The sequence below is a fragment of the Gymnodraco acuticeps genome, unplaced genomic scaffold, assembly GCF_902827175.1.
Source record: "Gymnodraco acuticeps unplaced genomic scaffold, fGymAcu1.1, whole genome shotgun sequence".
Lineage (NCBI taxonomy): Eukaryota > Metazoa > Chordata > Actinopteri > Perciformes > Bathydraconidae > Gymnodraco > Gymnodraco acuticeps.
In genome coordinates this window covers 7368842-7393957 of record NW_022991154.1, presented here as the reverse complement: position 1 = coordinate 7393957, position 25116 = coordinate 7368842, and the positions used below count along the sequence as shown (strand labels likewise).

Below are 25116 nucleotides of genomic sequence, written 5' to 3'. Positions count from 1 at the left end.
ATCGTCACCAAAATAAATAAATAAGTGGTCCGAAAAAGGTTCATGACAAAATACACATAACCTTCGGCAGTGTGTCAGTGTGTTTGTGCCGGGGACAGTAGACCCCCCCCCCCCATGATGAGCAACTGTAAGAAGGTATCGGGGGATCCCTGCGTAGTGGAGTCAATTCATGTTTAGTTTTTTATTTGGTGGTTTGTGTTCCAGTTAACAGCTGTGCGCAGCGTCTCCACTGCAGCAACTCTATATCCACCTGTTAAAGGAAATAAAACTAATGTGTTGAGTTATATCAGCTGCCAAATCTACCAAATATATGGTGTTCTTAGTTTCCATACCTCCTGTGTTTTATGAGCGACTTATCAAGTCTTAGCAAACGGCATAAAACACGATTAATCATATAAAACCATGCTCGTAACAACCTATAGAAATGCAAAACGGCGTCAATTTAGACTTAATTCTGTCCTCCTGCTTACCGCATCATTTCATAACGTTAACACAACATATTCGAAGTGGTTTTAAATAACATATCCGTATTTATTTATTTCTCCAAGTTATGTTTGTGTGTGCACCGAGGAGTCGCAAACAGGCGTTTGTTTAATCATTTTAAGATTGGCGTTAATCAATGTTTGAAAATGAATTATTCATATGATAAATGAGAGGTAACATTTTATTTATGGTATTATTTCCACACATTTCTCTCCATTCTTCCTTCTGCCAACGGTGTCGCAGTTTCTCGTCTCTCCCGTTGTTGTGCTTAGTGCGTACGCATGGGTTAGAGTTTGCGTGGAGGACCGCACATTTTCCCATCAAGTTAGTATTTTATAAATCGCAAACATTGCGTAGAAACTGGCGTACGCCATTTTTTGAGCGTATATCCCTTTATAAATGAGGCCCCTGATCTTTGTGTTTCAGATGTGAATGAGGACTTTGCTCCTCCTCTCTCTGGGATGCCGGGACAGTTTCCCGTCTACCTGCGTCTTCCCTACAGGAGGGACTCCTACTTCTGCTTCAAACAGCAGGCCAAGCAGGACGCCTTCCTCTCCATCCTGTCAGACTGCATCAGGCACCAGAACCAGGGTGAGACCAGCGAGTAACCTCCTAATCTGGAAATAAATACAATGGGGGAGTGGCTTAAAATGGCCGTTTTATCCCTCTGATAGCCTGGAGGGGAAAACTCCAATAGTTACAGAAAGAAGGCAAATTGCATGGAAGTCTGAGAAAATTACACGTCTTTCAATTTCATTTAGTCAGTACACATTTTAATTTAGTTTTAAGCCTTCTTCAAACGTTCAAGCTTTTCCGGTTTTTGACGCCTTTATTTAATAGTAGATTTAATATATTCTGGATTGGAACAGTTGTTTGCCATTTCAGATGAACGGTTTCCCTATTATGTGGCATTTTATGCATTTAAAAGATTCATCTGTTAGGAGAATAGGCAGATTTATGGATGATGAAAATGATTTAGTTGCAGCCAGAATATGGAAAAGGATTGTCCTATCTCCAGTGTCATATTGATTAAAAAACGTTATAACATGTATAGCTCATTAGATGGTACCTAATGATCCATGTTACTCTGCAGGAATGCATCATTACTTGCTACAGAAACTGATCACAGCTAAGTGATAAGAGATAGATTTAGGTTGCATACCATCACTTAAACCACTTTCGACAGTTTCCATGGCAACAGACTCGCCACACCAGCTCCGAGGAGCAGAGACGTTCAAGACTTTTTTTATATAATGATGTTGAAGCAGAACATCCCTTCTCTGTGCAGCCCTGCGAGGAGATGTAGCTTTACACTCAGCTCACATCACAGCTTGAAACAAAGAGAATGATGACAAATCATTCTGGCAGTTTCTTAACCTGGTAGTTTTTTAAATCTCCATCTCTTCCCTCTCTGTCAGACTTCCTGAAGAAGAAGACGTGTGAAGTGCAGGCCTTCCTCAAAGCCATCCAGCTCTACAGACAGGACAAAGACAGATACGAGTCCTGGGACATGCTGATAGGAAGTGATGTCAGGGTACGTCCCAAACTCTCAACTAATTATTCTATTCATTTAGATCCTCAGTAGATTTACAGGATTCATCTACACCTTTTATTAAAGAATAGTTTAAAGAAGATTGATGGGAAATACCCTCACTGTTATTGAATGTGTTTAAAGATGCCTGTAGGTGCTAGGCTAACTGTTCCCCCCTTTTCCAGTCATCATGCTAGGCTAAGTCTTGACTCTGTACTTAACACACAGACATTAGATTCATATTTCATCCCAATTGCAATTGCTGAGTAAGCAAATAATCAACAGTAATCATTTCTGACTATAATCCCCAGGATGTCTTGCAAAGAAGTCAAACAAAAGATAAAAAAGTACAGAAAAACTGGAAAAAAGACAAATGTAGTGTTCCCCTATGTTTTTCCTTTCTTGTTGCATCGACCATCCACTGAGTGTCACTCTATCCCCTGGTGAACCATGAACTATTATCTCTGTGTGTCAAACAGAGAAACTTGAGCTTGCAGACGACTTAAACAAATTCATGAAACAGATGTTCAGCTGTGATACCAAAACATTTGTGAGGAGCAGCACACCGTGGTTGGCTGACGATAAAACCATTTGAATAGACAGAATCTGACATCAGTTGCTACAGCAGGATGTACAACATGTGTGTCCCACATTTTTCTAAAGTAATCTTACGGTGAATTCAAAGGCCTTTATTTTCCTCACACTGCCTGTGCTGCAGCACCTCTTTTCACCCTCTGTCTGAAACCAGAGCCCAGTCTGCTCCGATTGGTTAGCTGGCCAGCTCTGTTGTGATAAGTCAACCGCTTAAAGATGTCCCATCCCTTAGCCTATCATGTAAAGTCTGTTGGAGCACTAGCCAATAGAAGCGCAAGTGGTACATAGCAGAGGTGGGAGTAAGTCCTACATGTGCAAGTCCTGAGCAAGGCCCAAGTCTGGACCTACAAGTATCAAGCAAGTCCCAAGTCACTGTGGTGAGAGTCAAGCAAGTCAAGTCTCAAGTCATGAATACCAAGTCAAAGTCAAGTTAAGTCTTTTATCAATGTTAGTCAAGCAAGTCTCAAGTCCAAAAATATGCGACTCGAGTCATGTGACTCGAGTCCCCACCTCTGGTACATAGTGATGTCATATTAGAGAAACTCCCTCTGGAGGGAACTTTGGGATGTTACATAAACAAACACATATACAACACACTACAGGAAAGGGAAACCACCTAACCAAACGCATAATAGGGCCCCTATAAATAGGTATTCGGTTGCTATATAATAGCTTCCCTTTCCTACAGTGTTTACAGGCTGCAGGGTGTCAGACTGTCCTCCTTATTCGTTTTCCTCTTCTCCATGCTCTCTGCTATGTGTTGTGCTTTCTCCTGGTGCTCTCTAAAGCAGAGCATGGTGACAGGCTAAATGCTCCATTGTTTTGTTGTTTCGCTCACATTGTGTTTAGGCACAATCAGTTGAAGGTGAAAGGAAGTAGGACTTGCTGCAGGAAGCCCACACACACAATTTAAAACCAATTTGTCTTAGTAATAACTCAGACATTTCCTGTTTTGTGCCCCAAGTGTGCAGCTCATACCCGTGTAATAAAAATACATACCAAAGTACACATGCTTGCCCTCACTCAACAGCATGTTTTCTTTCTTGCACATTCGTCAGAGCTGAGACATGCGAGGAATGAATGAAATGTCGGCACAGTGCAGAGACAGAGTAAAGAGTTTCAGCAGCTGCTAAATCATAAAAGCTGTCAAACTTAACGAATGGTTAGATAGATAGAAAGGGAGTGAGCAAAGAGTTCACCTACATCTTTGTGTTAAGTAAGCAGTTAAGCAATTTATCAATTTATCAAAAAACCCAATACCATCATACATCCACCAGGCTTATTGATTTATTATTGGATATTTTTGATGCCTTTTTATTTTGTTAGAAAAAAGGGACTTAGATTTTCATTGTAAATGTTGCCAATAAATGCACTTGAACAAAAAGTATGCTCCTCAAAATAATGTTTTTCAGTGAAGTTTATCATTTTATTTTACAAATACTGTGTCCATTACCAGTTTAGATTGGTTGCAAATAACTTTTATACTCTCCAAAAAACTGTAAGAAGGACTAATCTTCAGTGGTATATGTCATCCTGTCTCCTGTTAGTTGGCAGGTCATCTTAAAAAAGAATTGAGAATTGGATTTGATTGAGAGGATTTCTTCATAACCCCAGTTGAGGCATTTGGAGCTTATCACGCTCTTTGTTCTTTTAAATTCATTTCACCAAGGCTGGATTACAAACTGGGCGACATCATTTGTTTTGCTTTTTGTTTTAACAGCATCACTTTTGCGGTTAGTTAAGAGTTATTTTTGGTACTATGCATAACTGAAGCACATTTTCAATGGGAAAAATTAGACGCTTTTTTTTTGTTCAAATCTAGTTTTAAGACTTTTGCCCACTTGTTGGTTTTTATTTTATTTGAGATCAGATTCATAATATGTGGTAATATGTTACAGTGTACAAAGTCACCTTTTAAAATGTCTTGCAATTTCTTGTCATTTTTAGATTAACACATAAATATTTGCAATACGGTAAAATGGGAGTACTGTAGGTTAATATGTAAGGCTCTGTATAGAATGCATATTCTCAAATACCTTCGTGTTTTATAATCAAACTGAGTAGCAATTGAATAGTCTCACAGGTGGCCAAACGCAATGTAATGCAACATCACTTTGGGTTTTGGCAACCCTGGAATGTTTTAGACAGTTGAGATGTTAAATGATGTGTTGGAAAAGAGTAATAATTGAATTCCTGTGTGTGTCTGCAGGTGATGGCCAACGTGGTGATGGAGCAGCTGCTGCCGTCTCTGGAGAAAGACATGCTGCCTCGCCTCAAGGCCAAGAAGACAGAGAAGAAGAGAGTGTGGTTTGCTGTGAGTCACACTTTTAACTTGATACCTTTTTAATATCCTGTGACTGATGATGCTGCCGTTTCCTTCTCAATTCAATACAAAAGTATTATTTTATTTGCAAATTGGCACCCGAAGAGCATATTAATGTCAGTCTCAGGGTTATATTTTTGTTTAATCACAAACTTAACCCATTCAAATCTGAAAGGATACATTGTGCCTTCCTGCTGTGGGCCATTCCCTGAATTATATTATGGCTCTAGCAGTAGCAAATTAATATAGCCGAAATCATGGACCTTTGATTAATTACCGGATTCTGCCCAGACGGTGGAGGCGGCCTACATCCTGATCCAGGAGCATCTGCTGGAGGGACTTTCCGCACTGAAGGAGGAATGTCGAACATCGCTCCGGCAGCAGGAGGTTCTCATCCACTCCGACATGGACCAGATCCTCGAGTCCCGATGGCAGCTGGAGGAGAAAGTCAGAGGTAACGTCCAGAGGCCGACTGCCAAACACAGGCTGAGCTGTGATGCATGGTTGTTTTCTGAGAATAAACGTTTAACTTCTCCTTCCAGCCAAAGTATCGGAGCCAGCAGAGAAGCTGTGCTGTGAGTCGGTGCAGCCGTACTTGGGCTCTGTGCTGGAGGAGCTGATGGAGCCCGTCAGCTCAGGCTTCCAGGAGGGACGGCAGCTGAGTGAAACCATGATGGACCAGCTGTGCCAGGACGTCATGATGCTGGTGGACAATGAGCAAGTGAAGGAGGTGTGGTTATAATAAATATCTTACAGAAAAGATTGGTCAAATGAACTGAGGAATAATCATCTTTTATTGTCACATCAGAATTAATTTGTCAGTGTGGCCTAATTTTTTAAGACTCAATCTAGAAAAGTGTCTACCCAACAAATTCTACTAAAGGGGTGGTTTTATTATATGTTGCTGTAACATTTTAAAGAGCCCAACCCATGTGACCAAATAAGACAAATTAAAAATATTTAATACATCATTTTTGTCTTCAGGGTACAACGTTGAATCATTGTGTACTGTACTCTTAACAGACATACTCTAAAGTATATCCACATCGCTGTCCCATAAAACAATAGTTGGGCTGAAATGATGAATGATATTTGATCTCAGATTATGAACGTATTACTATAAACCAAAATAATCATTTAAATAAATTCTTTCAGAGAAAAAAAGAAAGAAATCTGATAATGATTTGGTTTTACCTTCTAGGTTGTATCTAAGATATTGAATTCTATATAAAAAAAGTTTTGAGTATATAAAACTAAAAGGCAACTTGGAAGAGGAGGTCTTTCTTTTCGACTTTGATGTGCTAATGTATTCTTAGACATGATTTGGAAACAACATGGACGCTAAAGAAAGGATGTGTTTTAATACTCTTGAGGGGGCTTTAAAAATCCATAACCCCATCCTCTGCTTGTGCCTCAGGCTCTTGCAAAAATGGCGAGACCGAACCTGCTGAGCTGCTACCAGAAGATCGGCTCCCTACAGGAGAAACTGCAGCACCTGCAGGAGAGGTTCGGCTTCTCCAACATCAAGGGAGTGATCCACAGCGCTCAGATCGACCTGCAGCAGGTACACACACAGTAGTGGAGAAAAGTGACAAAGTACCAGAGTACTTCTTTCACCATTGAGACAAACAGTATGATATTTTTCATTCACTTTCTCCGTCAGACGCTCAGACTGAGTGGGTGGAGAGGTTATTTTCATTTGAGTGAAATAGTCATTTTATTAGCCAGCAGTTCCCCGAGGGGATCTTTAAAGTGTTTCTGATTATGATACTCTTGTGACTGTAATGCATGTTTCTTCAATACATTCACTGTGTGAATGTATTGAAGAAACAATAACAATTGTGTGTAAATAATGAAAACCTTGGTTGTAGTGATAATCCACACTGATGGGATTTTCAGATGCTATCTTTGGCTCTGTATTTGGGTCATTTAACTGCTGTCTGATCTCATCTCATCCTGTGTGTGTGTGTGTGTCAGCTGATGGAGAATGCAGCCCACACGTTTGGGCAGCTGCTCAACAAAGCGGTCCAGGATAACCCTGACAACCCCGGCTCTGCCATCAACAAGGCCAAACACAGAGTGCTCAAGGTCAGAAAACATGGTTAATGCAGGAACTGGATTCATTCTGAATAATTTGAGTTTGTATTAACAGTTTTAAAAGAGATTCTGGATTCCTAGGGGTTTATCGTTCTGCACTACAGAATACATTTATAATGAACGCCCACTTGTTTATCAATATATCTTCATGGGACAAACTTCATGTATTGACACTGGTGTTGGAATGCAATCATACCTCAGGGAAACTTAAAACAAAAAAGGCCTTACCTTCTCTCCTGTGTGTCCTGCAGCAATATGACCATGACAGCAGCACGGTGAGGAAGAGGATCTCCAGGGAGGCTCTCGTCTCCATCACTCTGCCCTACATCAAGAAGAACCTGGCCCCCACCTGCAAAACTGTGAGTCTCAGCTACACACAGCTATGATGAAGAGTGTCATACAACATCTACATAGTTTCAGAGCATGACTTGTGTATGCGTTTCTGTACAGGAGCTTCAGAGTCTCGAGCAGACCATCGACGGTGACCACTCCAACTACATCCATGTCGAGAACGTTTACGAGATCATCCTCCTGCAAACTCTGGACAAGGAGGTCACTAAAGGTATGTTAAACTGCTGATGATATACCAACACTTTCTATCACAGACACACCTCTAATCCTCCCTGTTCTCTCCTGCAGTGGTGAAAGAGGCAGCTAGCCTGAAGAAGTACAACCTGTTCACAGACAGCAGAGACCTCCTCAGTCAGTCCAGCCGCTCCAGCCTCTCCTCCCCCTCGCCGGCCGCCTCCACTCCCAACAGCCCCGCCATGATGCTCGCCTCCCCCATCAGAACCTCCTCTGAGCCCCCACCCCTCTCTCCTCTTGCAGTCAATGGTCTGTCATTCAGCCCCAAGAAGGAAGAGAAGATGGATAACGGTGTGCTGTCAAGCGAAGCCTCGACGGATGTGACCGCCATTGAGACACCTCTGGGGAAGGTGGAAGAAAAAGATGCAGCTCCAACTGTCAGTGAGGAGGCAACACCAACCAAAGCAGAAGAAGTCGTCCAAGCCGTGAAGGAAGAAGAAGGCCTCCCTGTTTCACTGGAGACACCAGAGGTAACAGACACAGCTAAAGAGAGTGAGACCCAGGAAGTGAATGTAGAAGCGGCACCTGAGACAGTGATCCAAGATAATGTGTTTGCAGTAGAGGTGGCTGCTGAGCCTCAGATGCAGACCACAGCAGCTCCAAGAGAGACAGAAATCACTTTGTCCGAAGTGCCCACTGTTGTAGAAAGTAAAAAGAAAGAAGAAGAAGAAGCAGCATCTACAGAAGCTCCTCTACCAAGTCTTGATTCTTCTACTGAACCAGAACATGGTCCTGTAGCAGTTGCGGATTCTTCTGTTGAACCAGAAAAAGCTCCTGTACCAAGTTCTGAAAAAATGATTGAACCAGAAAAAGCTCCTTTACCAAGTCCTACCATTGAACCACAAAACACTTCCGCAGAAGAAGCTGCTTGCCAAACGTTAGCCAGCAGTGAAGAAGAGTCACACTGTGTAAACTCAGAAATCAAGTTAGAGGCTCCCTCTAGTGGTGAAACGCGTGCACTCACACCTGAAGACATCAGCCTGGACCTGAAGAGACGGGAAGAAGAGACAGTTACTGTCTCTAACCCTAATTCTCTGGATGTGTCAGTGGGAAGTGAGTCTGCCCCGTCCGATGTGGAGTCCATGGAGGAAGGGAGAACAACGCAGAGCAGTGGGGACGAAGTCTCAACGACCTCGGACGTCTTGGATGAGGCCAACATGAGTAATTCACCCGTCAGCTCAGACGAGCAGCCTGAGGACAAGATAACAGTCGATGATCCGTGTCGTGAGGAACAGACAGAAGCTGTGAGTGAGGACATTGAGGCAGGTACGAACGTAGAGCCGCTGGTGGAGGCAGAAGAGTCTACAACCTCTCAGCCAGATGAGTCTACACCCTCTCAGCCTCCCGAGCCCACAGAAGCAGAAACTTCCATCAGCCCTGAAGCAAGGCCCATTGATAGCGTCAAGGCAATCCGTGACCTGGTGATGGAGGTGATTGAGGTGGAGGAGCTGGTGAAGCGTTACCCAAGTGGAGTTCCAACAGAGGAGGAATGAAGCATCACAACTGCATCACTGTGCTTTCGACAAGACGAGAGACAACATAATTAGGAGTCTTCTGCTAAAGGGAACCAAATTATTTCAAGAATTATTACATACGGTAATACGGTAGCCTCAAACAGACCTGGAGTCAAAATGTTTGTTCGCAGAGCAGAAACAGGAAAATACTCCTGAAAAACATTCACAAATGCTTCCATTAACTCTTTTTTTTAAAGCCCATATGCATGAAATTATGGTTAATTATTTATACAACTCATTTACACAAATCAATATAATCAGCTCTTTCAGGTGTATAACATCATCAAGTTTCTGTCTCTCAGAGACTTAGCACCGACTTCTTTAGAGAAACTAGATTTATAACTATTTTACCAAGATTATGAAGAACTTTATGGAACTATCATTATGCTGTGGTAGATTATGAATTTACTTTGGAATAAAGTGTATAAGGATGTTCTACAATGTCAGCGTTGGGAGGTGAAGATGGATAGCACTCTGATATCTATGCTTGAGTCAGGGCATGGTTAGCCTAGCTTAGCATAAAGACACAGGGAAACAACTAGCTGGGCTTTAACCAAAGTTTAAAATGACATCTAGCAAAGCTTCAGAAGCTTATCCATTAACATGTCTTACCTTTCTTTCATTTCAAGACCAACAGAAATGTTAAACAATTGGCTTTGAACTAAAGACTTCATCAGAGTTGTTATGCTAAGCTAGGGTAAACTTCATGACTCCAGTTATGCAAGACACAAGATTTTGTACTGTCTGAACAGCTCACTTTTGGGGGAAAAAGCAATGTTGAACTATTTCTCTAAACAGACTACAAGAGAACCTTCACACTATTGTTGTTAAATCAGTGAGTTTTTCATGATTTAGAAACCAAGATAACAGATATTTTTAATATATTAGCACAAATAAATAAATACCATTCCCAAATTGATTTAAAGCTGTAGATTTGGCCCATTGTTTTCTCTTAAATGTGCTTTATTTTGGACCTACTGAAGGACTTTGAACTTACAAAGAAACTGAAGAAGTAGCGTATCCAAGTGCCTCTACATTACCTCCGTGTTGCCTTCACATGCCTTACGTCACATGAAGGAAAGCAGCTGCTGTCTGCAGTACAGACGGGTCCTAGTTTGAACACCTGTGCCTTTTAACCTGTGCAGAGCATCTTACACAGATATGGTTAGTAGGAAAGTTTACAGTGAGAGTAAACCATATGACCTTCTACTGTAAATCCGATGAATGTTGGTTAATGAAAAATGTGTGTGGAAATGTATAAATAATAAAAAGATTCTATTAAACAAACGTACCTTGAAATAATTTGTGTGATGGCTCCATTTCTGGCTTATAAATTATTTTATATGCCAATAAAACAAACAGCTTCAGGCTTTAAATATTTATTTACGATGCACAACTTTTTTCTTTTAAACAATCACAGACACTGCGCTGAGAAATATCAAAAAGCTGTAATCCAACATCTGTGACGGGTTACATTCTAATACGGGTTGACTACAATAATATGCCCTCCATTCATTTGATATATTGCAACACAGAAAAAATGTTCTTCTCATATTGTCGCGGGCCAGCAGGATCAAGGACAAGATAAAGAGTGAATATAAATTATTTAACATTTGTTCATATTTAAAGACACATATTTCAATATAAGACATTAAAGGCTGTTTACATTTCTTCTTCAATTACATTCACAGAAATAGAGATAAATGACACTTTAATACAGTGCCTGGACCTTTTTTCTTTTTTTACAGTGTACTGCAGAGCTTCCAGTGAGAGACTGTGTGCAAAAACAAGAAAATACTGAATTTTTTCGTAATATTTTTCCAGGCCGTTTCTTAAAGAGAAATGTGTTTTTTTTGTATACAGACAATCTGAGACATTTGAGTTTACTTAGTTGAGTTAATGTTTTAAATGCTGGTGTATTGATAACTTATAACTCCAGCTATTTCAACTACTTGTTTAATGTGTTACTCAATGGTTCCCGACTAAAGGGCTGCAATGCTTTGTCAATTAACAACTAATACAAATTGCTAATCAAATTGATGATCAGTTAAAACAAATGGTTTTGCAAGAATGGAAGCAAATGCTGTCTTCTGAAATATGTAGATGCTTTTGATTTTTTTTTTTTGTATACTGTATTAATGAAAAATAAAATGATAAAGCTTTGACACTGTGTGCTTGAATCACTTAAGAAACATTACAATTATTTTTAAACGTCTGAATAAAAGTAAAATGAAATCTAAGACTGCCTGCCATAGACAGGATTGTTTTCAGAAGTTTTAAATTAGTAAGACGAAAAATATGTCTCTATTTATTGGGCACATACTTTCAGAGATTTAAGGACGTTGCGGGTGAGATACTTGTGTCATACTTGTTTAAAAGTGATTACTTTTTGGTGCTTTAAAATAAACAAAATGACACTTTGTTAAAAAAAATGCAGATTGTTCGCTTCATTAATAGACTGACTTATTGTTAAGACGACAGTGAAAACTTGTCGAACGCTGTGAGGTGCAGAAACAAGAGATGTGTGTCTACTATTCCTCCACAGCAGACGCATCTTTAGTAGCACACATTCAATATCAGAGACATGTGTACAGTATTTATGAGTGACAGGTTCCAGGTTTTTACCGGGAGGCATTGTTGTAGTTGAAGAAAAACTGTTCTTCGGGCTGGAAGCCGTAGCCGCTAACCGGTTGGTCTGCTGGGACAAACTGCTCCGACACACTGACAGGGCAGAAGAGGGAAGAGACGGGGACAATTATTACAATCTCAAATATAGTGAGACCGAATTAAAAACACAGAGATGTGGCAGTATCTTTATTACTTAACTCTCAATATATAAAACAATATTTGATATGGTTAGGACAGATACTAATACTACTTAAAGAGACATGAAACCAGGCAATTCTTTAAACCAGAGATTTTCAAAGTGTGACATGGGTTGCAGAATGTTTTAGGAGAGGCTGAGGGGAACGTATTACAATAGTTTAAAGATCACTTAGACCAGGGGTGTCAAACTCAATTTCATCACGGGCCACATTCGCATTATGGTTGCACTTAAAGGGCCGGTTGTAACTTTAAGACTATATAAAAAGACATATATAGATATTTAATATATATAAAATAATGTATTATATTACATTATTGCCTCTGCATTGGATTATTATCGGATAGGGTAATAACTTCATAATTAACTACATGTGAAAGCAGAAGATAGGGCAAATAATTGGAAGTCTCTTCAGTGAGAATGTCACAAAATGATTGAAAAAGAAAAGCCACATTCTGGAAAAAAAGTCAAAAACAAAGTAACATTTTGAGAAAAGGTCAAATTCTAAGAAAATTGTCATATTTTGAAGGAAAAAAGTCACATTCTGAGAAAGAAGGCATATTTGAGATGCATTGTGAGACATGTAGTTTATGGGCAACGTGCTTTTGTAAATCGGCATGTAACCGTATAATAAACATATTATATTCTTTGCAAGCTCTTGTGGGGCCACAGAAAATGAAGTCGCGGGCCGGATTTGGCCCCCGGGCCTTGAGTTTGAGACCCCTGACTTAGACACAATTTGTTCAGAGGAAGTCGTTTTGGGGGATTCTACAGAGAGTCTCAGAGTTTGAAACTAATAAATAAGAACTTCATTGATGTATCTCCATGAAAGCAAATCCCTGCAGCAGGTTTAACATTTGCTGGTAAGACAGTAAGCACCAGCAGCACCACCAGGTGGAGCTCTGACACTAGCCTACTCTCTGTAAACCCCTGGCTCTCGGGACCAACCCAATCACTCAGTCATTGGTGAAAAGAAACATCTCATAAAAAAGTGAATGTAATATTCATCTGCCCTGGTGCAGGTGTTAGACATCCACAATGAGTGTGTGAGTTACAGACTGCTAATGGCTGGAGGGGTAAACAGTAGAGTTGCCAAGCCATAAAGAAATGTAAAGATGTCAAAACACAGCGCTGTGACGAGGCTGACGGCCAGACCTGGAGGACCTGGCTGCCCTCCGCCCGGCAAACTGGGGCCGGTTTAGGGGGATGATAAAAGGCCTGTATCTACACCGTATAAATCAGTTACTATGGGGATGTGGATACAGAGGGAGGGGGCCCATTTCACGCTCCATCTTCTGACCAGCTGCTGGAAGTTTTGAGTCTGGTGATGGGGTCACAGCGACGTAAGGAGCACTTGATGGATAAACTGGGCTCTGATGGATGACAACACATCTCACACGTCCATCCCCGTGTTTCTCTCCAAGTGTTTGCTGCGCAGCTCTTGGTCCTCTCCCGTACTTCTAAAATACGAGCTGTTTGCTTTGCCCCTGCAAGCGCCTATAATGACGTGTTGTTTTTAGCTAAATCACTTCCAGCGATCAGTTACACAGCTTGCAGCATATCCCCACCCACTCCCCTCCTCTCCACCACTCTGTTTTGCCTTCACCCCCCCCCACCATCTCTACTCCAGGCAGAAATATGTCTTTTTTCCTCTCCGCACGCTACGGCTGTCAGGGGGGATTTGAGAGCCGCGCTAAAGGAGGCTGCAGGAACACTGGAGCTCTGAGTCACAGCATCCGCCCGCCCGCCGGCCGGCCCGCGTGTCAGCGCCAGACACTGCCGACTGTCCGGTTACACCCCAGCCTGGACTTCCAGGAAATGTGCAGGACCTGTGTCAGTCCTGATGCTCAGCCATAGTTTAGGATAATTTAGAACAGGAAAGCTCTAAGGGTGAAAAAAAACACTTACAGCAAATCCAAATACATTCATGGTATTTTATCTGTTCAATTATGGCTCGTTGTAAACAGGTAATAATCGTTTTTATTATGAATTAATTTAACTTCTTTTTTTTAGTGGGGACGGTGCATCATATTACATTTGTTTAACCACATTGTGACTAGTCCACATTTTGGAACCTTAGTATTTTCCTTCTTATTTGAATATCATTTACAACCTGTTAGATTTATCATTCATCTTTTCAGAGGGGGTTGGATAGCCCGAGTGGGATGAATCGACAAATCATTAATTTTTTGTAATGATTTCTAATCGTTATTTCAACTTTTTTCATCTAGAACTTCATTTTAAGACAAATGGTGTCATGTGTTTGTACTGGACAACATGATACAAATAATTCAACATTATTTGACTGGCAATATACTGTATGCCAGGAATGTGTTTTGACATTTTACAGGTTGCATCTCCCAAAGCATCAGGGATGGTCATCCATTAGCTCTGATTAAGTCCAACATTATAATATAATTGCCTGTAATTATCCATACAGGCAGTTTGGGAAGACTACTGTTTTATGTTCCTATTATTCATCTTTTTTGGATTGGATGTTGGTCAGACTGTAGTTAAACATTAAACAAAGCATTTTGTTGTTTTTAGTATTTTGTAGAAATCTATATTCTTTTTTTATTTTTTATTTCTTTTTTAGAAAAAGGTATTTTCTCAAAAAACAAAACACTTAATTTAAACCTGCATGTACCCAAAACAATTATTTAATTAGCACTGAGAAATATTTGATGATTGAAATCAAATCAATCAAATTATAAAAAATGTCATCTTTAGAACATTGTTCTCAATAAGGGTAGGAAACCAAATCTTAATATTGGTGTCAACAAAAGGCGCCGGCCTCCAGCAGCAGATGTGGATATAAAAACCCTGTAGCTGAGGAAATCAAATGTATCCAGCCGGTCTGGACAGAAACGACGCCTGACACGGCTCTGATATTTCTCATTATGAAACATGCAAATCAACCTGTCTGCCACCTCTTTCCCTTCATGTGTGCTGTGACACGCCGACAAAATGAGGAGAGGGTGGTTGGGGGTCATTGAGACAAGGGGCCCGGTGTTCCCACAAATGCCAGTGTGGCCCCCAGAGGAGCGGCTGCAGGACACGTCCCATCCCGCAGAGAACATTCCTTGGTAGTGAACAGGAAAGGGAATCAGGCCTTTCTCCTCCTTCTGCGTGACCCTTCGCCTCCCCCCCTGCGCCTCCCCCCTGCGCCTGCCTCCTCCAGGGCCCCTGGCTGGGCCCCGCTTTGATCTCTCCCCGCTGTCACTGCTCAGATTACAGCTAAGCAACACGCCTGCCCCGGTAAGGAACCTGGTCTCGCTCCCGCCTTCCCTGCACCCTCCCATCGTATCTCCACGTCTCACCTGATTGTGACGGTGCTCACTTCCTTCAGATGTACCTCACTTCACTCCCTGCTGCCCCGTCACATCCTGACAGCCTCTCAAAGCACTCATTGATTCTCCGGTTGGCGTGCTCGTGTGCACAGTCGCACACTGCCTGTCTGTCTGACACCTCTCTAACACCAACTCATCTGTCCCCCTGTTCTTACAGTGTAAAATATTGAATTAAAGCGGGATTAAATACTTGAATTTTTTTCAGACATTTTGAAATATCACATCCGTTTTTAACACTTTTGATTAGGAGCTCTTTACTTTTATTAATAAGGACTAATTGCTTTTTCCTGCCTATTCACAGCTGCCAAATGTATGAACACGTAGGATGTATTATTGTGATCAATGGATCCCTCAGCAATGACTAATGTCACTATATGTAGTTTCTTCTCATAAAGTATACAGAAAACAATACGTTTAATTCAGTAGTGGCCAACATGTCGGTAAGGCTCTTTTTTGCATAAAGTTGGTATAACTCTCTTTCTGATATTATTACAAACAACAGTGATTGTACAATATTACAGCCATTTTAAAAAGGCCCCATTCGCACCATGTTTCACACATAGTTTAAAATAAGCGGCGGAGCTGGCTTTGATTATTATGTTAACCTGGATCACTCCGAGTACAGCGGCCAAATTAAAGCAGTCCCACAGACGCAGATTCCCCCGGCGCTCACAGTATATTTAAAAGGTATCAGTTACAAAGCTGAGTGCGAGAGAGAGAGAGTGACAGAAGGAGAAAAGAAACAGACAATAAAGAAACGAGTGAAGGGAAGTCAGGTTGGGATTTCTCTCTCATTGGACAGACTGTGTCGTGGATTCAGCCGGTCACAGTCAGCCTCTCAACAGCAGCCAAGCTAAACATTCCTGCCGGCGAGGGGGGAGAGAAAATCCGTCGACACGAGCTTTATCGCACGCAAGGAGGAGTTTGATAATAAACAAGACAAATTACTCACAATAAACTCTGTATTTCTTCAACTATTCATCATCTCAGCAGCGTATCAAATTAGCTGCCGTTGATATTGGGACCAAAATATGGACTCCGGGTCCATCAGAGCGATAACAGGATTGATTTTTAATCCCCAGGCTTCAGTTTCATGTTTCGCTGAGGAATGTGAGCGGCGTATTGGAACTATAGTAGCTGATGTATTGGAGCCTCAGAGCAATGAGAAAGAGGGAAACATGGAGACAGAGACAGCCCGAGAGTGTTTGTTCTCAAAGCTAGAGTACTGCTGTTCAGGGTGGAGCGATGCCTTCTGGGATTGGCGGCCTTGTTGACTCAGGCCCAGTCTGGTTCAATAACACAGATCAGCGAATAGTGATTCAGAAAAAACAATTGGCGAGGGCAGAGCGCTGGCTGTTGGAAGGGCCGACGGAAGGTAAACACTCACAGTTTAGCGTTTCCTCTCTGACACGACCAGAGTTTCTTGATGAAGACAACCTGCGTCACAAACTCACAATCATGAGGGTGCCGGGTTGGGGTCCAATAGTTGTCTGAGTTTTGCATCCAGTTCCATTTTTCACGGAGTACTCGCTGAGGCCTTAAAAACATTTGACCAATCTTCTTCTTTCTTTTGTATTTAGGTTGCATGATTCTCCTTTTTTTGCTAGCACTGACTGCGGGTTTCACTAAACGAGATTCTAATCATTATCTCAGCGTTAATAACAGTATAAACATCTTTATACCCATCAGTGATTATAAAAAATAAGGTCCGTCGCAATCTGCCAGGATGTCAATTTTTGTTTTGATTCATTCATTTATATTATTATGATGTTGTTTTATTACAAAAGGTTTGAACAAATAGGATACATTTTTTAATCGGTCCATATGGTTCTTATCAAAAATAATTATAACCTAAGTCTTGATGTTTGATCATTTAAAGGGACATATTTACAAGGGGGGCCAATCTGTGTATCTACCGTCCATTTGTTCAATGTTCCGTTAATGTATACATTTTTATCAATTTTTTTAAATTATGAATCCATTTATTTTATTGTATTTCCTTGAGGCTGGGGAAGATATCCAGCATATATGCTGACATGCAAATGTTGTAATACAAGTAAGTATAAGTATGACATGGACAAGTAAATAAAATACGTTTCATAGGAGGGTGTGGATTTATTTTCTCTCACCTTGTAATTACACAATCAAACAATCTATAATTTAGCTCTGGCCTTCACTCACAAAAAAACATTTTGTTGAATTGGACACTTTTTTCGAAGCTATATTGACTGACGTGCGATGACTGGGACTGATGGAACAATCTGCGAGGAACGAACTAGGAGCAGAGAAATAGTCCTATTTTAAAAGACAGCAGCTTCATAAGAGGCCAACAAGAGTCACAAGGGTTTGTCACTTTGCTGAAGGATATTTGTGACCAGCTATCCGGGCCAGACTCTAAAGACTTTCCAAGGGGTAAAAATGCTGCTGCCGGAGTACTGACTGGAAGTATTGCTGATATCATGTCCACCATCCTTTTAAAATACTCTGTCCAACGATATCAGTCTCATGAAGAAAGGTTTTTTAACGCTGATTGAAAATAGCAAAGAAACATGCATTCTTGTTCTCAGGAGGTGACATTGACAGAGGATTACTCAAAAAGTACACAGTAAAAGTACTTCATAGTACTTGTGGGAGTAGTTTCACTAGTACTGAGTCCAACAGTGTCAATCTCACGAAGAACTAATGGCAGAACAAATAATAACAAACGCGAGAGACGGCGGAGTTGACCGCAGTGCAGAATCGCTGCATAGTTTAAATCTCCTAACAATGTTGTCCATTTTAAACATAGGCTTATTATATTTACAGCCCTTAATAACATTCATGTTCTGGGCTCAATGTATGTCTTGGCCGTTTTCGTTGTGATCGCTAAATTCCCGTTGTTTCCCCTTGTTTATAATATTATCACCGTAGTGCTTTTGTTTTGAAATCACTTCCGTGAGTTTCGCCCCGCCCCTCGCTCCAATGACCATTAGACCATTTAGTAAGGTAAAAAGCAAAAAGCAATAAGGCCTCTCAGACGCTCTTCCGTTTACTTGTTTAATAATGAAACAAATGGACAGTAGATACACGGATTGGGGGCCCATGTATATTTTCTATATTGGAATGGTTCCTTAAGTGAATACAATTGAAAACCAAAATGAAACTATTGTATGGTTTGTATGCCCTCTAAACGCTGGCGTGCACACACAATAAGACAAATATTATTTAATAGAGCTTTTTAAAAAAGGAAACCTTTACAACATCAATCTGCTCACTTGTTTTTCGGCATTAAATATATTATTCATATTTGGAGTACTCTTACACACATAGCAGTTAAAAAAAAGGATAAATTGTTTCCAGCATTGTTCGTTTTGGTGCAGTTTTGTGTTGACACTGACAGTTTAGGGTTAACAGTGCAGTAAAGATGAAGTAACATTGACTTCATATCATGGTGACTCATTGAGTATGATGCAGGTCCTGCATCATCTACATGTACATGGACTATGGCTGAAAAACAGATATGATAAAGTACATTAATTGTTAGCCCTAGTTTAGGTTTAAAGGGGACCAGAAAGCTCAATACCTGCTCATGTACCCGGACTGTCCCAGCTCTCCATCCTGGAGGTCGGTGTAGAACTCCGGACTGATGGCCCCGTCCGTTGACGTGATCCCATCTGGATGAAACAATACGAACATGGGTTATTAAACATGTAACTTAGCTTCTTATCTCACTCTCAACTTTTTTTAAAAAAGCGAACTATTCCTTTAAAGCTCTTAGTACCAGGGCTGTAGAACAGGTCGGGCCTCTCCATGATGTCTCTCTCCCCGATGAAGGACTCTCCGTCCTCCCCGAACAGGAAGGGCTCTCCCGCTTCATCCAACGGACGGTTCTCCACCATCTCCAGCCACTGACCGTTGTACCAGCGGAACTTCTCATTCTGGATCTTCTTTCCCCACTCCTCGTCATATTCCTGGGAGGATGTAAGAGGGAAAAGAGGGTCAGGTGGAGAAGAAAACAACAGAAATATGTCCACAAATTGCTGCAAAATGTAAAGTTTTTTGGGACAAATGTTGGAATTAGTTCAGCAGCTACATGCTTAATGACACATTGTTCCGCGCTTCGTTTTTCTATAAAATCTCTATCTTTCTTCCTTTTTGCAGTGTTTTCCATGGATGCCAGGAGAGGTAAGAATATCAATTAGTTCTCACCTCACTTTCAAATGAGTGACATTAATAGTTTTCTCACTTTAAGTAGTGGTAAAGAGTTCAGCCTCTTTTGGTAGAAATTAGTGTTACAAGAACAATTACCCTGGCAATACATCACAAAACAGGAGAGAACACAATTACGTTTCTTAATGAGAGTTTTTTCTTCTCCTAATACATTTGGTCTTTGGTAAAGATAGTTGAAGTGGGAATGTATGTTTTTACGACAGTATTAAAGGAAATTAGTGCCATGTCAGGGCGTTGTTGGATAATGCATCAGCCTTTATTGCATCTTCTCATTCTCATAACAACAAGTTTTTCACCTCAGCAAAACAGTTTGAACATCATGGAAATGGATCCCGTATAAGAGTGGTGAGCCAGAGCTCTAATAGAGGAGAGGGTTCACTTTGTGGGTTTGACATGGCACAACATGTGAAATGCTATACTGACCAATCGCCACAAGGCACAACAGACCATGCAAGTAAAATCACAGCTCTGTATCAAGTTCATGCATGTTTGACCGTGTGTCGTCTCCGTCCTCTTCACTGCAGCTAATAAAAAACCTTCGTCCGCTCCCCTGTTTGCGTGCGTAGCCCGGCGGAGACGACCACAGAGTTCTGTTTTCTTTTCTCTGCGGGGGCTGAAGGGGGAGAGATAAAGGCTGCCTTTGAGACCGCAACGAACCAGCCCGAAAGATTAATCATTCGGATGCAAAGCAGAGCCCCGCGGGTACTGACAGCCAGCAGAGACCCCAGACTCATACAGGCCTATTGACTGTCACAGAGGGCCACCTCACCCAAAACACTGGAGGTGACAGTGGGACAGTTTGTCAGCAGGGGCTGAAAAAGCATTATGACTCATGTTTTTCACTGAACAATCATGTTTTTCTATTGGTTAAATATGCCTAATCAGTTGTTAGCAGCTGAGCTCATCACAGCATGAGCTCATCACAGCGGGGCGAGGAAATGCACAAGAGTTTTGGAAGCTTTTCAACATATTCCTCTGGAAATGTGGCCGGGCTAAGAATAAATCACAGTGAATTAAGCCTCTGTCCTACTTGGAACCTCTACAAAGTTCTTCCTGAAGCCACGTGTGTGTTTGTACATGATCAGGGCCATGATGATCAAAGACCGAACATTTCAGGACTGCAGCATTATGGCGTGTGCTGCCAAAAGGATCCCCTAATGATTGTGTATGTGTGTGTGCGTGTGTGTGTGTGTGTGTGTGTGTGTGTGTGTGTGTGTGTGTGTGTATGTGTGTGTCCGCAGCTCTGTTTCTGTTTTCTCTCTCACCTCTGCTGTCCAGTTGCTGACACACTCCAGAGCTGCCTTTCATGTGGCTCACGGCTTAATAGGTCTCACTGATAATTTCAATGAAACACTTCCTTTGCCCCGCTGCACTCCCTGGCTGTAATCTACAGCTAATTACGCTGATCTGAGGTCTGGCAGCGATCACTCACTGACTGGGAGCTGACCACACCTGTCAGTCACAAGGTGATTCAGGAGTTTATCGGTTTGTTAATTGCCAAAGTCAAATTTGACTCGGGCACATCAGTAAAAAGTAAGGACTTTGGAAAAGATCAAAATGTTTGATGTTTGTATGGAACTGAGCTGAATAAAGCCACAGACCCACAAAAGCATTAGTTTGTGGGACTCGGTTTGTTGTAGTTTGACCCATCTAATTGTGTTAGTGGCTCTGCTTTATTATTTAAATTCAGACCCTTGGTGGAAGTGTCAAAATCTTGTTTTAAAACCTTCAACATCATGATTATTTTTTGTTGATTTTGTGAATATTCCTATTTTAGCTAAAACCTGGGTTCACCAAACAAACACGTTGCTGTGGTTGCTCTTCCTTAACAGAACCCAAATGAGTGCAATTCCTTAAAACACACACTTAAAACCAAATTCCCGTTGGCTTTCTTGATTTTATAATGTTGAATATTTGTGTCCAATTTTTTTTTCCCTACCGTCATAAGTATAAAGTAAGCCATACTATCTCAAAATAAAACGTCAAATATTACCGTTATAAGTGTTAAAAAAAAACATTGGGAAAAATGATTATGTTAAACTCCTTATTCCTAGTCTTGTGACCTTGGAACCAAGTTATCAAATGGAGTGTAAAAACGATGTTCATAAGACATGTGTACTCACAGCGATGATATCCAGCGTGTTGTCGCAGACTTTGCGGATCTCTGTGTTGCTGTCGTGCATCAGGTCGATGAGGTATGCAGGGGCTTCTGAGATTAGGACTCAAAGAAAGAAAACATTTTCTCTGCTCTGGGACATTGAAACAATCACTTGTGTGTCCCTAATCAATCGCAGGGGGAATGGTGGGATGTGGTGGTATTGTGGTCCTCTCCTACGCTTTGATGTAATGACAGAGACTGGAGACAGGTGCCCTGCGGCTGGAGGAACCACTGTCTGCATTTCCTGTGATGAAGTGAACACTTTCCTCCTACAGCGGTGCTTACATAAGATATTCCTGTTCTATTCTTCACGCAGAAAGAAAAACATCAATCGTGCTGACAGAGGGCATATTTGTAATTTGACACAAACCGCCAATGCCGACCACAACTGTGCACAATTACAGGCAGCTAAGAATGCCCAGAGGGTTAAAAACAACTAAATCGAGGGGTTAAAGAGGTTGCAATGGAGAAGCAACTGGGGACAAACAGCGAGGAGAGATAAATACAGTACAGTCCTGGGAGTTAACATTTGGACTAAAGGCCCAGACACACACACTAAAGAAGAATGAAAATATAGTAACTCTGGAGAGAGAAATATACAGCCAGTATGACCATGACTGGTTAGAGATCTATTAATTGCATTCATGTCGATGTCTCGCATCTCTAAACATAAATCTCTTTCAATGGGTAAGAAATGTGGACTTATACTTTAATAAGCAAAAGGATACGCGTGTCTTTGACTATGACGTCTCTGGTAGCTTTGTGGAACACCATCTGGTAGAAAACGTAGACAATCTGACACACAAACTCATCATCCTCCTGTTGGGCTGAGATGGAAACAGGTAGAGAAGGAAAAGAAAAATAAGATTCATTTTCAAAGTGGATGACAGAAGGATTTTCCCCCAATCAGATATTTTATTTTTTAGATTTAAATAACAGTCATTATCCATGTAGGCGAGGAGGATGGATCTTGACTTTTAGTCTGTGGCATTAAAAGCTAATTAAAAAAACACTACATGGTACATTTCATAATCCTTGGGAAAGCTGCAGTATGAGAGTTGGTTCTTACCATTTAGAAGCTCGATGAGAGCAGGAATGATGCCAGACTTGGCCAGCATGGCTGCACACGAGTCATCCATGGAGACGGTGCCGATCATGATCACCACCTCCAGAATGAGGTCATCCTCAGCAGACCCTGACATCAGGGAAAAGTACAAGTCGAGAGGACGAAATGAAAACACTTGGCCTCTGAAAACGAGTAGAATCAAATAATGCTGAGCCAGGGAAAACGAGCATTTGGTTCTGAACACACAGAGGTGATGGAGTTCTTTCGACTGCTTTGTCTTAATATTAATGCAGTCTGGAAAACTGCTTTTATAATCAATCAATCAAAGTTTATTTATAAAGCCCAATATCACACATTTTACATTTGTCTCAGTGGACTTTACAGTTTATACAGAATATGAATAAGACACCCTCTGTCTTTGGACCCTCACATCGGACAAGGACGAACTTTCAAAGAAACCCCCCAGTTTAAAGGGGAAAACAGAAGAAACCTCGGTGAGAGCAACAGAGGAGGATCCCTCTCCCAGGACGGACAGACGTGTAATAGATGTTGTGTGTAAATTAAAAAGATAATACATTTACAACATACTGTAGGTAGTTCAAATGCTGGAAAATGCATGTCTTTATACTTTTTGCATTGACCTAACATGGCCCTAGCACCAGGTTTTGTGACCATTTAAAGGCAGTTAGGAATGTCAGGTTAGGATAAAAGTGTTCTCTACGTTAGTTTGAACAGCTTTGTTGATTTTAGACTAAATTTAGCCAAGTATTTGATTGGCTGTTAAAAAAACAAAACAAATCAAGAACATTGGAATGGAATGTAGAAAAACGAATTTACTGGCTAACTAGTCTAAGTCAAGTGACTGTAAGGGAGCTGAAACTCTGGTACTGCATTGGCACGAGTATCAAAACATACAACAAACATGGATCTTATATGAAATATGCCAGGGTTCTCGTTCTTGCTGTTGAATCAGCGTTCACACAATTGAGGCCATAACTACATTGATGTTCCTTCTCCTTTAATTTCCCCAACTTTTCTGTCATTCTTCACCATTTACTATCATGCTGAATGACCTAAAGAAATTGCATAAGACTTTTAATTCTGCTTTTATAAAAGCCAGAAAAAGTGAAGCTGAGGTTTGAGGGGTCAGTGGTCATCAAAGGTCCAGACCTAAATGATAAGGCCCAGACCTAAATGAGTATTCTCTGTCCTCATGATCAGTGACACTTCACTGATTAAAGGGTTAAGAGAGAGAGACCAGGCCTCTGGTTTTAAAAGGAGATAGATGATAGAAATTTGGCAGGGTCTTCCTGTATGGATGCATTACTGCGTGTTTTGTTACATTGGTGTTTATAAAATATATCGCAATATTTTCACCATGTAACACAAACTTTAAGAAATATTTCACACACACCTGGTTTCAGTCTGTCTTTCAGGTAGGGCACCAGGTTGAACTCCTTTAGTACAAGCTGCCAGTCCAGGTCGGGGATGGTGAGATTGGCGAGCGTACCCAGAGACTCGATCACATACTCCTCCGCCTCCTCCTCACTGATCTGAGCTGCCAGGTCACCCACATGGTCCTAAAAGCAGACACACATATTATCTTTAAATGAGGGATAATATATGGACTAATAAAAAAAAAAAACAGCATTCAGTTACAGATTTGTTCTGACAAATTCCTTACATGTTTATGGCATTGTCGCTACACATTTCAGCTATGCATGCCATATATTATTTTTTGCAGAGTATGGTAGGCTACTCAGATATTACATTATTATTACATTGCATTTAGCTGACGCTTTTATCCAAAGCGACTTACAATAAGTACATTCGACCAGGAAGACACAACCTTGAAGAAAACAGAATCATATAAGTACATCAGGTTTCATAGAGCCAAACATTTCAAGTGCTACTCAACCGGCTTTAGGTAATCCAGTCCTTTATTAGTATAAAAGTGCTTCGTTAATAGTTCTAACGCTCGAAGTGGAGTCGAAAGAGATGAGTTTTCAGTTTGCGCCGGAAGATGTGCAAGCTATCTGCCGTCCTGATGTCAATGGGGAGCTCATTCCACCATCTTGGAGCCAGGATAGCAAACCCACGTGTTTTCGCCGATGGGAACTTGGGTCCCCCTCGCAGCGAGGGCGCAGCGAGTCGTTTGGCTGATGCAGAGCGTAGTGCGTTTGATAGATATACCATCAAAAAGGTTTTCCCCCGTGTATGTCCACATGTTTTCGACCCACAGTAAATCTCTCTATATGAATAGATCGCTGTCTGTGTTATAGCGGTTCAAGGAACCTGTCACTCCTGATTTTCTTTTCCTGTTTGAATCAAACATTTGAGATTTTGACATCAGGGTTTCTCAGATTCTTTATGTGGTGTGAA

The 25116-nt window shown here is 41.1% G+C and overlaps 2 protein-coding genes across 3 annotated transcripts in view; one reads left to right on the top strand and one right to left on the bottom strand.

The window, feature by feature from the left end:
* The window catches only part of niban1a (niban apoptosis regulator 1a), a 37953-nt gene extending 27539 nt beyond the window's left edge, over nt 1-10414 (top strand). For both annotated transcript variants that reach the window (XM_034237560.1, XM_034237561.1), the window contains exons 5-14: nt 910-1074; nt 1902-2017; nt 4818-4922; nt 5223-5385; nt 5474-5661; nt 6349-6495; nt 6909-7019; nt 7280-7387; nt 7479-7590; nt 7668-10414. In XM_034237560.1, coding sequence (XP_034093451.1) covers nt 910-1074; nt 1902-2017; nt 4818-4922; nt 5223-5385; nt 5474-5661; nt 6349-6495; nt 6909-7019; nt 7280-7387; nt 7479-7590; nt 7668-9106 — 2654 coding nt within the window. In that variant the 3' untranslated portion in view covers nt 9107-10414. The remainder of the gene's footprint in view (nt 1-909; nt 1075-1901; nt 2018-4817; nt 4923-5222; nt 5386-5473; nt 5662-6348; nt 6496-6908; nt 7020-7279; nt 7388-7478; nt 7591-7667) is intronic.
* Nucleotides 10415-10490: 76 nt separating this feature from the next.
* The window catches only part of kifap3a (kinesin-associated protein 3a), a 32068-nt gene continuing 17442 nt past the window's right edge, over nt 10491-25116 (bottom strand). Inside the window, 7 exon segments of the mRNA XM_034237562.1 lie at nt 10491-11848; nt 18864-18954; nt 19062-19251; nt 21634-21719; nt 22397-22495; nt 22738-22863; nt 24149-24314. Coding sequence (XP_034093453.1) covers nt 11749-11848; nt 18864-18954; nt 19062-19251; nt 21634-21719; nt 22397-22495; nt 22738-22863; nt 24149-24314 — 858 coding nt within the window. The 3' untranslated portion in view covers nt 10491-11748.